This window comes from Salmo salar, chromosome ssa23, assembly GCF_905237065.1.
Source record: "Salmo salar chromosome ssa23, Ssal_v3.1, whole genome shotgun sequence".
NCBI lineage: Eukaryota > Metazoa > Chordata > Actinopteri > Salmoniformes > Salmonidae > Salmo > Salmo salar.
In genome coordinates this window covers 31,160,146-31,173,003 of record NC_059464.1, presented here as the reverse complement: position 1 = coordinate 31,173,003, position 12,858 = coordinate 31,160,146, and the positions used below count along the sequence as shown (strand labels likewise).

Below are 12,858 nucleotides of genomic sequence, written 5' to 3'. Positions count from 1 at the left end.
TCCACCAAATCAGGTCTTTATGGTAGTGGCCAGACGGAAGCCACTCCTCTGTAAAAGGCACATGACAGCCCGCTTGGAGTTCACCAAAAGGCACTTAAAGACTCTCAGATCATGAGAAACAAGATTCTCTGGTCTGATGAAACCAAGATTGAACTCTTTGGCCTGAATGCCAAGCGTCACGTCTGTAGGAAACCTGGCACCATCCCTACGGTTAAGCATGGTGGTGGCAGCATCATGCTGTGGGGATGTTTTTCAGCGGCAGGGACTGGGAGACTAGTCAGGATCGAGGGAAAGATGATGAAAACCTGCTCCAGAGCGGTCAGGACCTCAGACTGGGGCGATTGGTTCACCTTCCAACAGGACAATGACCATAAGCACACAGCCAAGACAACTCAGGAGTGGCTTCGGGACAGGTCTTTGAATGCCCTTGAGTGGCCCTGCCAGAGCGCACACTTGAACCTGATCGAACATATCTGGAGAGACCTGAAAATAGCTATGAAGTGACGCTCACCATCCAACCTGACAGAGCTTGAGAGGATCTGCAGAGAAGAAACTCCCCAAATACAGGTGTGCCAAGCTTGTAGCGTCATACCCAAGAAGAATCAACCTTAATGGCTGCCAAAGGTGCTTCAACAAAGTACTGAGTAAATGGTCTGAATACTTATGTAAATGTATAGTTTTCCCCCCTACAGATAATGTTTAAAAACCTGTTTTTGCTTTGTCATTATGGGGTATTGTGTGTTGATTGAGGGGGGGGAAAAAACGATTTAATCCATTTTAGATTAAGGCTGTAATGTAACAAAATGTGGAAAAAGTCAAGGGGTCTGAATACTTTCCGAATGCACTGTCTCAGTCTCCACTATACGCTCTCATCCACTGAAACCTCACGGATTACATTACAGACTCATTACTGTAGGCCCTTGTCACTATTCTGAATGCCCGTATTATATAATTACGCTGAGAATCAGATTTTTCTATTTGAAGGCAGTAAACAACTTCTCTGGTAGTTAAACAGCCTGTGGCATCGATATTATTCCAAAATATTTATTCTACTGTCAAAATTCACTACAAAGTGTAAATAGGATACATTTGTCGTAGTCACTCTCGTCCAAAAATGGAGATTTGTGAAATAATTACGAAAGAAATGGTACGTCACGGAATTTAGGGTACCATAAGTTTTCCTTGGGTTGGGTTTATTTCAATCCTGCCCACAGCACCCAACTAATCCTCAATTCAAAGCGCAGCTGCACGCATCCCGATCGTAATACCAATGGTCAATCTGGTTTGACATTCGATAGCCCTATGTGGCTAGTTAGGGACCATAAGTAAATTACACAATGTACAGTACATGGGACAATATTTAACATTTCTAGAGCTGCAAATTTCAATGACTTAACCTCAAACCAACTACAAATTGTAGAAATTAAAATAGAAATATTGAAAGCATTTAATAAGACAACAAAGATGTGCAACATGAAAATATAGTCCCATAGATTGAGTAATTTATTGACAGTCCCCAACTAGCCCAAGAGATAAGCTATCCAAAGTCAGATCAAATGTGCCACGGTGGCACAACGGCCAGCTGAAGCTAATTGGCGAAAGGAGTTAACTAGCTTGCTAGCTAGTCTAGGCTACTTCCAAACACAAGACCTGGAAGTAGCTTAGACTTTAAGTCTAGGCTACTTCCTTCAAGATAACTGTTTCAAGTGACTAGCTGTGTACTGTTTTGGCTGAGTGAAAGTACAAACGCTTCCCAAGTTCAAACACACACGACACTGACATCCCAGCACGCCGCCCAAGACCCAGATCTTGTTCTCAGTCACATTTTCTAATGAGGACAATTGAAACAGAGGCTAAATTAGGAAGTTCAGCCCCACTTTAAAATATATACCAAACATAAAACATTGATTTCAACATTTAACAAACCATAGAACTCTATGCACAAGGACTACTTTTAACAATCCCACTGAACATTTTACAAAAACACATTTATAGGAAGAACTGTGCAGATACAAGTCTGGTAACACAATAAAACAGAGGAATGGTTTGCCGTAATTCTGTTACCAGTGTACATTTTTCAAAGTAGTCATTGTGCATAGAGTTGTACGGTTTATTAAACTTTGAAATCAATGTTTTTTGTTTGGCATACATTCTAAAGTGAAAAATCTTGAGTCTCCGCATAATTCTGTTAGCATGGAATAGCCCATACATAACATACTTACTAACAACCTGATATTTTCACATCTATTAGATTCTCTCTACAAAACATGAAATTAAAAACACAAAGAAAAGGAAAATACAAACAAACAGAACGATGGCGAGAACACAGACATTCACACAAGACAACATATACACATGGAAGTTTGTTTTTTTTGCCACCAACTTGAGTCATAGGTAGATGTAGCTACAGTGGACTAATCCGATAACAGACACCATTTTTTTTTTGCGGAATCAGGCAATATATAACATCCACTAAACAGATTATTATCGGAACGGTTGATACCTCCGGAAAAGATAGCTGTATATCAGGTTTATGGATCAATATGTGTGAATGCAACCTTGAGGTAAAGTGCTATCGCTGTGCAGATACAGGTTTGGCTTCATCAGAGCAGGTCAGGAGCAGCCTTGTAAACAGTACTATGTTTGAGACTAATAGTTTAAAAGGTGTCGATGGGAGAAAAAGAAGGAAAGAGTCTGACGTTATGATCCTAACTAGCGAAACGGCCTTGAGGAACAGTATAGAGAACTCAAAATGTTTTAAAAACATAGCTGCCCACGTATATCTAATCTACACACAACCAAGTAGCCCAGATAACTCGAATCACCAGATGCATCATAATGATGGTAGATGGTTTAACTTACTGTTAGAGGACCTGCTAATACTGATGAATTACTGCTCAAATATACTCACTGTTTAGAAACTAAATAGCCTGTTGAAGTAGAGATGTATAATAAATGTATAAAGACAAAACCCTACCTTGTGACATAGTCGCAATTGCAACTATGCACAGTGACATTTCAAATGGCCCGCATTTCGGGGGAGTGGTCAAAATGTCGAGTTATCCAGAGTTTTGGGATCTAGATCGCTGTAAACTAGATGGGTGGCTACTCAGAAACACGCAGACAATGAGAGAATGACACACTGCAGGCATTGACAGAGGGCTCACAGTTCTGGTCCGAGTCTTCAATCAGGATTCGCAGTTTCTGGACACAGAGCTGAGAGAGAGAAACATGCCATTACGATCAATATAAACCTTTCCAAACAAGCTCCAGTATTGGCATGTGCGCACAGCAATTCTGCACATTCACAGAAAGTGGGTGAAACCCACTAGCTATAGAACCCAGCTAAAGTCATTTGAACAGTTTGAATTTCTATAAATTTTAGGAGCTCAGAAATGAATGCATTTTAATCACAATTTCACTAGCCTGCGCAATCTTTTGGTGTTCATCTACCGACAGACTTGTGATGATAAAAACAAAAGATGTAAACACGCATTGTTATCAAACTGGAGTGGAAAGCGTTCACATCATTCGCTAAAAGAGAGAAAAAGTGGACATGGTGTCTGGGACTTACCTGAATACTAGCACTGTGATTTGGCATCCCAGAGGACAGGGAAATCAACACTGCAACAGAGGACAAACAATAAGATCCTGCTGTGACAACAACTTTACATACTTGTCAAATACTAAATGTTCACAGCTAGAGCTGTGATCTTGAAAGCTCAGTGGTGTTTTTCACTTAACATAAAACAAACTGCATTGAGTCAACAACCTCCTCAGTAGCACATCAAAGGCGCAAACAAAACAACTGCCCACATCGAAGACTATAGACATGGCAAGGTGTATAATATATATATATATATTTTTTTTTTAATGAGAAAATAGCTTGGTTCAAATGCGCACATCTTCAGTTTATACACAAGCTTCACAAAGATGTAAGGCTACCCAGCACACAGATAACCAGACGACTAAACAGAGATACAAGAAGAACAAGTGAAAAGAGGAATACTGACCTGCTATCACAGTGTTGACACATTCATATAGAAGTGACATAGCAGAGGTACTGTGAGAGGAAGAAGGGGTAAGAAAAGGAGTAGAGATACACAGAAGGTCATTATTTTCCTCAGACAACTTTTTGTGATTCAACAAAACCCATATTGGTTGTTGGATTTGTGTAGGTGTCTCACCTGTGGATGAGGTTTGTTAAGGGTTCGATCAGCTTCTTCCCCAAGCGAGGCTCCAGGGGTGTGAGGGCACCAAACTGAAAAACACACGGCACCATTACACACACTAAAGGAACAACACCTCTCCATGTTGTGATACAGGGCAATCATTTGTAACTTCCACTGACTCACTAACCAGGTTTCCATCCAACCTTTGTGAGTAAAGTATGTCAGATTTAAAAAAAATGTCGATACACTCCTGGTGTAAACAGCTCATTTGTTGGTAAACTTTCCAAATATCGACAAAACAATATACGCTAGACAAGGTGAGATCTTTGTGTGTCGATAAAATTAATAATGAGCAAATATTAATAACCATCCTATCGAAGTAAACTTTTAGTCACGCAATGATGTTGTATGGTCCTCCCACTACGACTCAAGAAAGCATGCTGATTATTAGGCTACAGATTAATATACAGTGAGCTCCAAAAGTACTGGGACAGTGACACATTTTTTGTTGTTTTGGCTCTGTACTCCAGCACTTTGGATTTAATAGAAATGAATGGTAAATAATGTAGTCATTTTGGAGACACTTATTGTAATTAAGAATATCATATTTTTCTAAACACTTATACATTAAAGTGGATGCTACCATGATTAAAGGATAATCCTGAATGAATCGTAAATAATGACAAGGGAGAAAGTTAGAGGCATAAATATCATACCCTCCTAAAAATGCTAACCTCCCCTGTTATTGTAATGGTGAGAGGTTAGCATTACTTGGGGGACTACTTTAATACAGATAAGTGAATTTGTATACTTTTGGTCCCCTAAAATGGGGGGACTATGCTGTAATTTCTCAACGGTTTACCCGATATGGATGAAAATACCCTCATATTAAAGCTGACAGTCTGCAGTTTAACCTCGTAGTTATTGTATCATTTCATATCCAAAGTGCTGGAGTACAGAGCCAAAACAACAAATTCTCACTGTCCCAATACTTTTGGAGCTCACTATTTTATTTTTATTTCACCGTTATTTAACCAGGTAGGCTAGTTGAGAACAAGTTCTCATTTACAACTGCGACCTGGCCAAGATAAAGCAAAGCAGTTCGACACATACAACAAGACAGAGTTACACATGGAGTAAACAAACATACAGTCAATAATATAGTAGAAAAAGTCAATATACATTGTGTGCAAATGAGGTAAGATAAGGGAGGTAAGGCAATAAATAGGCCATGGTGGCAAAGTAATTACGATATAGCAATTAAACACTGGAGTGATAGATGTGCAGAAGATGAATGTGCAAGTATTGATACTGGGGTGCAAAGGAGCAAAATAAATAAATAACTAAATAACAGTATGGGGATGAGGTAGTTGGATGGGCTGTTTACAGATGGGCTATGTACAGGTGCAGTGATCTGTGAGCTGCTCTGACAGCTGGTGCTTAAAGCTAGTGAGGGAGATATGAGTCTCCAGCTAATGAACTTCAGAGTAGTGAATGTGCAAGGTGATGAGTTTGACGCTCCTTTCCAATTTAATATCGAGGGTCTTATTCTGGTGGCATTATGATCGATCCCTGGCTGCCGCTTGACAAATAATCTTGCTCTTACCCATAATAATCTCATAATGTAGGCTAGCCTACCCACACTGTATCTGTGAGCTGTTGGCTAGAGCGCTTGTGCCAAGACACAAGTAGGGACATTAACTATTTAATGCAATAGTTTGTGATAAAACTAAATCGGTAGAGTTGAAAATGCAATGGATTTTTATTCGGTACATGTAAACGTCTATATCATCACACATTGCTTTCTATCCACAAACAGTCAGTTTGGTGGAAACACACCACTGGTGGGAAAATGTGCATATTTTGCCTGTTTTTTGTAATTACGATCTTGTCTCATCACTGAAACTTCCCAACGAGCTCCAGAGAGGTGAAAGTGGAGTCATGCGTCCTTCGAAACATTACCAGCCAAACCGCACTTCTTAACACCCGCCCGGTTAACCCGGAAGCCAGCCGCACCAATTTGTCGGAGGAAACACCGTTCGACTGACAACCGAAATCGACCTACGTGCATATTATTTAGACTGATTTAAAAAATGCTCACATGGAAATATATCACCAATAGGATGGAAACCTAGCTACTGACAGTGATTTCCACAGCTTCCTTCCTGTTCACTCACCAGCTTGATGATCTTGATGAGGACCCAGTTGTTGGTGGAGGAGGTCATGAGCTTGAAGAAAAGCGGGGCCAGAGAAAGGTAGTTCTTAGGGTTCCTCCTGGCCAGCTCACAGATGACATTAACAGCCGCTGACTGGACCCCTGCAGGAAAGAGGCATCACACAGATGAGATCAACAACATCCATGCTGAAGGAATCATTAGGACACGAATTAGATAAAATACATCCAAAATACTTAAAATAGCTTCCCTCCAGTTAAGACAATCATTTCCTTAGTTACTGCATACTTTATGATTCTAGGTGATAAAATGTGTCTGGCCCCAACCAACAGAGTAGGCAGGTAGGTACTAGTCTCTCTCACCAGGGTCAGGGTCTTCCAGTTTCTCCTTCATCCTGGGGAAAGCTGGGCGCAGAGACTCGGGGTACTTCAGGAACACCTTGTACATGATCAGGACTGCCTTCTTCCTGATATAAGGCTTTGTGTGGGACATCTGCAGCGCAGACCGAGAGCGAGGTCAGAGAAGCATGAAACCACAGACAAAAATGTGCAGCAAGAACTCTTGAGATGGAGAATGTAACTCACCAGAGTCATGATGTCATTGGCCAGGTCCCGAGCCAGGTCAGGGGTCACGAAGCAAGAGAGGCCAGTGAGAGCCACGCCGGTGTCGTACTGGTTAGGACTGCTCAGATCCTGAAAGAAAAAAATGGATGTAAAAGAGAGAAAGAGGTAGAGAAAGTGAAAGAGGAAGAAAAAAGAAGGACAGGACATGCACTACATGACCAAAAGTATGTAACATCTCATTCCAAAATCATGAACATTGATATGGAGTTGTTCCCCCCCTTTGCTGCTATAACAGCCTCCACTCTTCTGGGAAGGCTTTCCACTAGATGTTGGAACATTGCTGCAGGGACTTGCTTCCATTCAGCCACAAGAGCATTAGTGAGGTCAGGCACTGATGTTGGGCGATTAGGCCTGGCTCGCAGTCGGTGTTCCAATTCATCCCAAAGGTGTTCGATGGGGTTGAAGTCAGGGCTCTGTGCAGGCCAGTCAAGTTCTTTCACACCGATCTTGACAAACCATTTCTCTATGGACCTCGCTTTGTGCACAGGGGTATTGTCATGCTGAAACATGAAAGGGCTTTCCTGTTACCACAAAGTTAGAAGCACAGAATCGTCTAGAATGTCATTATATGCTGTAGCGTTAAGATTTCCCTTCACTGGAACTAAGGGGCCTAGCCCGAACCATGAAAAACAGCCCCAGGCCATTATTCCTCATCCACCAAACTTTACAGTTGGCACTATGCATTGGGGCAGGTAGCGTTCTCCTGGCATCCACCAAACCCAGGTTAGTCCGTCGGACTGACAGATGGTGAAGCGTGATTCATCACTCCAGAGAATGCGTTTCCACTGCTCCAGAGTCCAATGGCGGTGAGCTTTACACCACTCCAGCCGATGCTTGGCATTACGCATGGTGATCTTCGGCTTGTGTGCGTCTACTCAGCCATGCAAGCCCATTTCATTTCCTGACGAATAGTTCCTGTGCTGACGTTGCTTCCAGAGGCAGTTTGGGAAGTCAGTAGTGAGTGTTGCAGATGATTTTTACGCGTTACAGCACTCAGCGGACCCGTTCTGTGAGCTTGTGTCCCCTAGCACTTCGTGCCTGAGCCGTTGTTGCTCCTAGATGTTTCCACTTCACAATAACAGCACTTACAGTTGACCGGGGCAGCTCTAGCAGAGCAGAAATTTGATGAACTGACTTGTTGGAAAGGTGACATCCTATGACGGTGCCATGTTGAAAGTCACTGAACTCTTCAGTAAAGCCATTCTACTGCCAATGTTTGTCTATGGAGATTGCATGGCTGTGTTCTTGATTTTATACACCAACGGGTGTGGCTGAAATGGCTGAATCCACTCATTTACAGGGGTGTCCACATACTTTTGCATATATAGTGTAGCCGGTATCAGAGATGGTCTTTAATACATCATGATTCCTTCATCACAGGTAGGCCAAAGGTGCAAGAGAAAAAAAGCATCACTGACCTTTCGGATCTGATTGGTTGTCAGCATGATTACATCAGTGCTCTCATGAAAGCACTGGGAGGCGGCCAGGTAACCAATTCTCTGAAAAGAGGAAGCACCATATTTAACCTCAAACGCTCTCGAATATCCCCCAAAAAATTTAAATATACTACACATACAGATTATCTTGCCTTGAATGTGAATTTGGAGGAGCTCATGACTTCCACGATGTTGAATGCAGCCCAGCTGACGTCATAGCCCAGCATCTGCAACTGTTAACGCACAAGGGGAGAGATTGAGGGAGTCCACTACATGCATTCTCAAATAGCTTTTACTGAGTATGGGCAGTAATCAAAGTAGCTGTTATCTAGCAAAAAAGAATGCATAGCAGGCCTAGGATATAGCTGAAGTGTTTTTGGTTGTGCATCTCTGTTGTTGTTGTTCACAGTGAGGCCAGTTTCAGTGAGAGGTGCTGATCTGTGATCTTACGTAGGTGAGCTTGCAGACGGCATTGGACTTGACAGCAATGTTGTCCTGCTTGAGCTCCTGCTTGATCTCATCGATGCAGGTGGAGATGTATTTAGCCTGAGCAGAGACACAGAAACCAGACAGGACATCAGACTGAATGACAACCTCCACATGATACTCACAGATTACTTTTCACCACTGGTTTACCTCAGTGAACCAGCTAAAATACAGGCTAAGGGGAGTGGTCTTACAGCAATTGAAATGTCATTAATTTTACACATATATAAAATAAAAATGTAATAAACCCAAGCTTCTGATCAGATATGTTTTAGGCTTGTGAGGGTTTTCAGTCTATGATTGAATGGGTGTGCCAAGCTTGTAGCGTCATACCCAAGAAGACTTGAGGCTGTAATCACTGCCAAAGGTGCTTCAACAAAGTACTGAGTAAAGGGTCTGAATACTTATGTAAAATGTGAAAGTTCAGTTTTTTCACTTGTAATAAATTAGCAAAAGTCTATAAACCTGTTTTTCTTTTGGCATTATGGGGTATTGTGTATAGATTGAGGGATTTTTTAAAATGTGTTATCCATTTTAGAATAAGTCTGTAACATAACAAAATGTGGAAAAAGGGAAGTGGTCTGAATGCTTTCCAAATGCACTGTACAAGCTCCTGAGTGGCGCAGAGGTCTAAGGCACTGCATCTCAGTGCTAGAGGCGTCACTACAGACCCTAGTTCGATTCCAGGCTGTATCACAACCGGACTTGATTGGGAGTCCCATGGGGCGGCACACAATTGGCCCAGCGTCGTCCGGGTTAGGGTTTGGCGTCATTGTAAATAAGAAATCGTTCCTAACTGACTTGCCAACTTAAATAAAGGTTAAATAAAAATGTTTTTTTTTAAAAAGCTTCCGTAATAAAAGAACACCATGGTTGTAATAACACTTTATACACATTTACAAACTAACTGTTTTTAATGTGTTTGTTTTGGGTCAACACTAGTAAGTTAACTTATTCAAATTAGACAGTCACAGAGGATTTTCTTCTGAATAACTGGTCAGGGCATAGCACCTTCCATTCAGCTTCAGGCAACATTGATGTAAGGCTTGATCACACCCGTAGTGACTACTTGTATCCGTCATGCCCATTGCTGCTTATCCATTGTTCACTAGACATATCAATGTAATTAATTCCCCAATCAAATACCTTCATCGATACCACAAAAAAACTACAACTTTTTACTCAACACAGCACCAGTATCCCAAAGTATTAAGCAAAAACAAGCATAGAAAACAGCATTGGCATTAATAAATAAAATAAAAATACATAAAGCTACTATTATATTATACTTATTTCGGTGACAACCTTGGTTGATTAAAAATATTGGGTTGTTAACACATTTGTTATAAATGAAGTCGCACAAAAATGTGTGTATTATCACACGAATTAAACCACACAAAATCTGCAGAAATACTTTTTGTACATATTTGCATGAATTGAGTGTGAGATTATGTTGGCTATGAAACAAAATGGCAGAATGTCACGTCCTGGCCAGTCTAAGGGTTAATTGGTATTGTAGTTTGGTCAGGACGTGGCAGAGGGTATTTATTTTATGTGGTTCGGGGTGGTGTGTTTGTTGTAGGGCAGTTGATTTAGGTATTCCGGGGTTTTTGGGCACTGTTTGATTTTCATGTATTCTATGTTTGGGTTCATTGAAGGCAGGTGTTGTCTATTTGCCTTTGATTGAGAGTCCCATATACGAGGGTGTGTTTGTCTTTTGTGGGAGATTGATTTTGCACTGCGTTTTATATAGCCTGCAAAACTGTCATTCGTCGTTCTTGTTGTTTTCTTGTGTTCAACGTCATTTAATAGATTAAGATGATGAGCACCAACTCCACTGCGTATTGGTCCACGTTCTCAGACGACGATTTCTCTATATCATCGGAAGATGAAGAAAGCTGTGACACAGAAATACTTTGAAAACAGCTACTGCAGCATTTATTTTACAATAAATGTGATCATACTTGACTATTTGTATTCACAAATGCCAGTGAAATTTTTGCCCGGTGAATCTCTGACCACCCGCCAACGTGGGTGGTGAAATAGACACGCCAATGCCAAAATCTACCCACATTTGGCAGGCCCTGATTCAGATCCAATTGCAATATTTGTAATAGTTGTTCTAGAGCCAAGACCTACATTTTTACAGCACAACAGGTTCTAAAGGAGGTATGGGGAGACAGTGGAGAGACCTTCTCAGACACTATTTTTTTTATCAGGGGACATGAACAGGCAAATAAAATACCTGCCATACTTGTTAGTGTTCCAGATTTTAGAAGACAATAATATGTGATTTAATGTCAATTGCATTCAGTGTGCCTTCACACCTTCCTACATCTGCTTACCTTCAAAATGAGGGAGTGACAGAATAGATGGATCTGTGTTATTTCCCTCAGCATATATACGTAAAGTAAATAGAGAGTGTCCATGAGAAACCTTGGGCAGGCCAGGAGAGAACACACACTCAATATTTTAGTGAGTTGTCCACTGTTGGCTGGGTAACCACCTTATCTAGGTATGCTGGGTTGGGTTACACAAAAGGGAATGCATTAGGACCCGAATCAAAAGATCATGGCTTAGTAGAGTGGTCAAATACAGTCGAAGCTATTATGCTTTGTATGTCTGCCTAAACAATGGTCAAAATCATGACAAAACATGAACTTTCTTTTCCCATATAACTGCCAGGGCATATTAGCACTCAGTGGCCACCACAACTCTGCTGAAACCAGCAGCAGTGACCAATCAAGGTGTGTATAAAAATAACCCAAGATAGACAACTTGAAATGTTAGAACAGGTAAACTCTAGATATCACACCTAGTCCTAAATCTCATTCCCAATTCAACATTTCTTAGTAGGCCTGATCATGCTCGCTCTGCTGCTTAAGAGCATTCAGCAATAAAATACTCCCTATGTCCTAGCTACTGACTGGCATCATTTTATTGAATGGTGGCAATATATCCAGCCTAACAGCATAATGGTCTCTGCTAAGTGACATAATTTCTTAAACCTAAGGAATTCATTCTGGAGTAACTTCTTCCTCCAAACCTCATCCTAACAACAGTGCACTCTATTGGACTACAAGGTAAAACGCTGTCGACCCACTCTGTGATGATGCTGATTCTGTAATGATCTAGCCTAATTAACCAAACACCTTCACTGACATCATTCTGAAAACACTGGAGAAACACCCATTAAGACAGGAGCACTTCTACCTACCATAAAAGCTATCAGTACGTCACAGGGAACTATATACAGTTGAAGTCATAAGTTTACATACACTTAGGTTGGAGTCATTAAAACTCATTTTTCAACCACTCCACAAATTTCTTGTTAACAAACTATAGTTTTGGCAAGTTGGTTAGGACATCTACTTTTTGCATGACACAAGTAATTTTTCCAACAATTGTTTACAGACAGATTATTTCACTTATTATTGTACTTATTTCACTGTACCACAATTCCAGTGGGTCAGACGTTTACATACACTAAGTTGACTGTGCCTTTAAACAGCTTGGAAAATTCCAGAAAATGATGTCATGGCTTTAGAAGCTTCTGATAGGCTAATTGACATCATTTGAGTCAATTGGAGGTGTACCTGTGGATGTATTTCAAGGCCTACCTTCAAACTCAGTGCCTCTTTGCTTGACATCATGGGAAAATATAAAGAAATCACAGGGGGAAAAAAACTGCTGTAGACCTCCACAAGTCTGGTTCATCCTTGGGAGCAATTTCCAAACGCCTGAAGGTACCACGTTCATCTGTACAAACAATAGTACGCAAGTATAAACACCATGGGACCACGCAGCCGTCATACCGCTCAGGAAGGAGACGCGTTCTGTCTCCTAGAGATGAACGTACTCTGGTGCGAAAAGTGCAAATCAATCCCAGAACAACAGCAAAGGACCTTGTGAAGATGCTGGAGGAAACAGGTACAAAAGTATCTATATCCACAGTAAAACGAGTCCT

General features: G+C 41.1%; 1 protein-coding gene across 8 annotated transcripts in view; it reads right to left on the bottom strand.

Annotated features, from left to right (window-relative positions):
• The window catches only part of LOC106584401 (AP-3 complex subunit delta-1), a 41,631-nt gene that overhangs the window by 26,589 nt on the left and 2,184 nt on the right, over window positions 1–12,858 (bottom strand). For all 8 annotated transcript variants that reach the window (XM_014169676.2, XM_014169678.2, XM_014169680.2 and 5 more), the window contains exons 2-11: window positions 8,856–8,951; window positions 8,558–8,638; window positions 8,388–8,468; window positions 6,931–7,038; window positions 6,709–6,838; window positions 6,350–6,489; window positions 4,188–4,261; window positions 4,014–4,063; window positions 3,575–3,624; window positions 3,168–3,216 (exon numbers count right to left, since the gene is read on the bottom strand). In XM_014169676.2, the coding sequence (XP_014025151.2) occupies window positions 3,168–3,216; window positions 3,575–3,624; window positions 4,014–4,063; window positions 4,188–4,261; window positions 6,350–6,489; window positions 6,709–6,838; window positions 6,931–7,038; window positions 8,388–8,468; window positions 8,558–8,638; window positions 8,856–8,951 (859 nt within the window). The remainder of the gene's footprint in view (window positions 1–3,167; window positions 3,217–3,574; window positions 3,625–4,013; window positions 4,064–4,187; window positions 4,262–6,349; window positions 6,490–6,708; window positions 6,839–6,930; window positions 7,039–8,387; window positions 8,469–8,557; window positions 8,639–8,855; window positions 8,952–12,858) is intronic.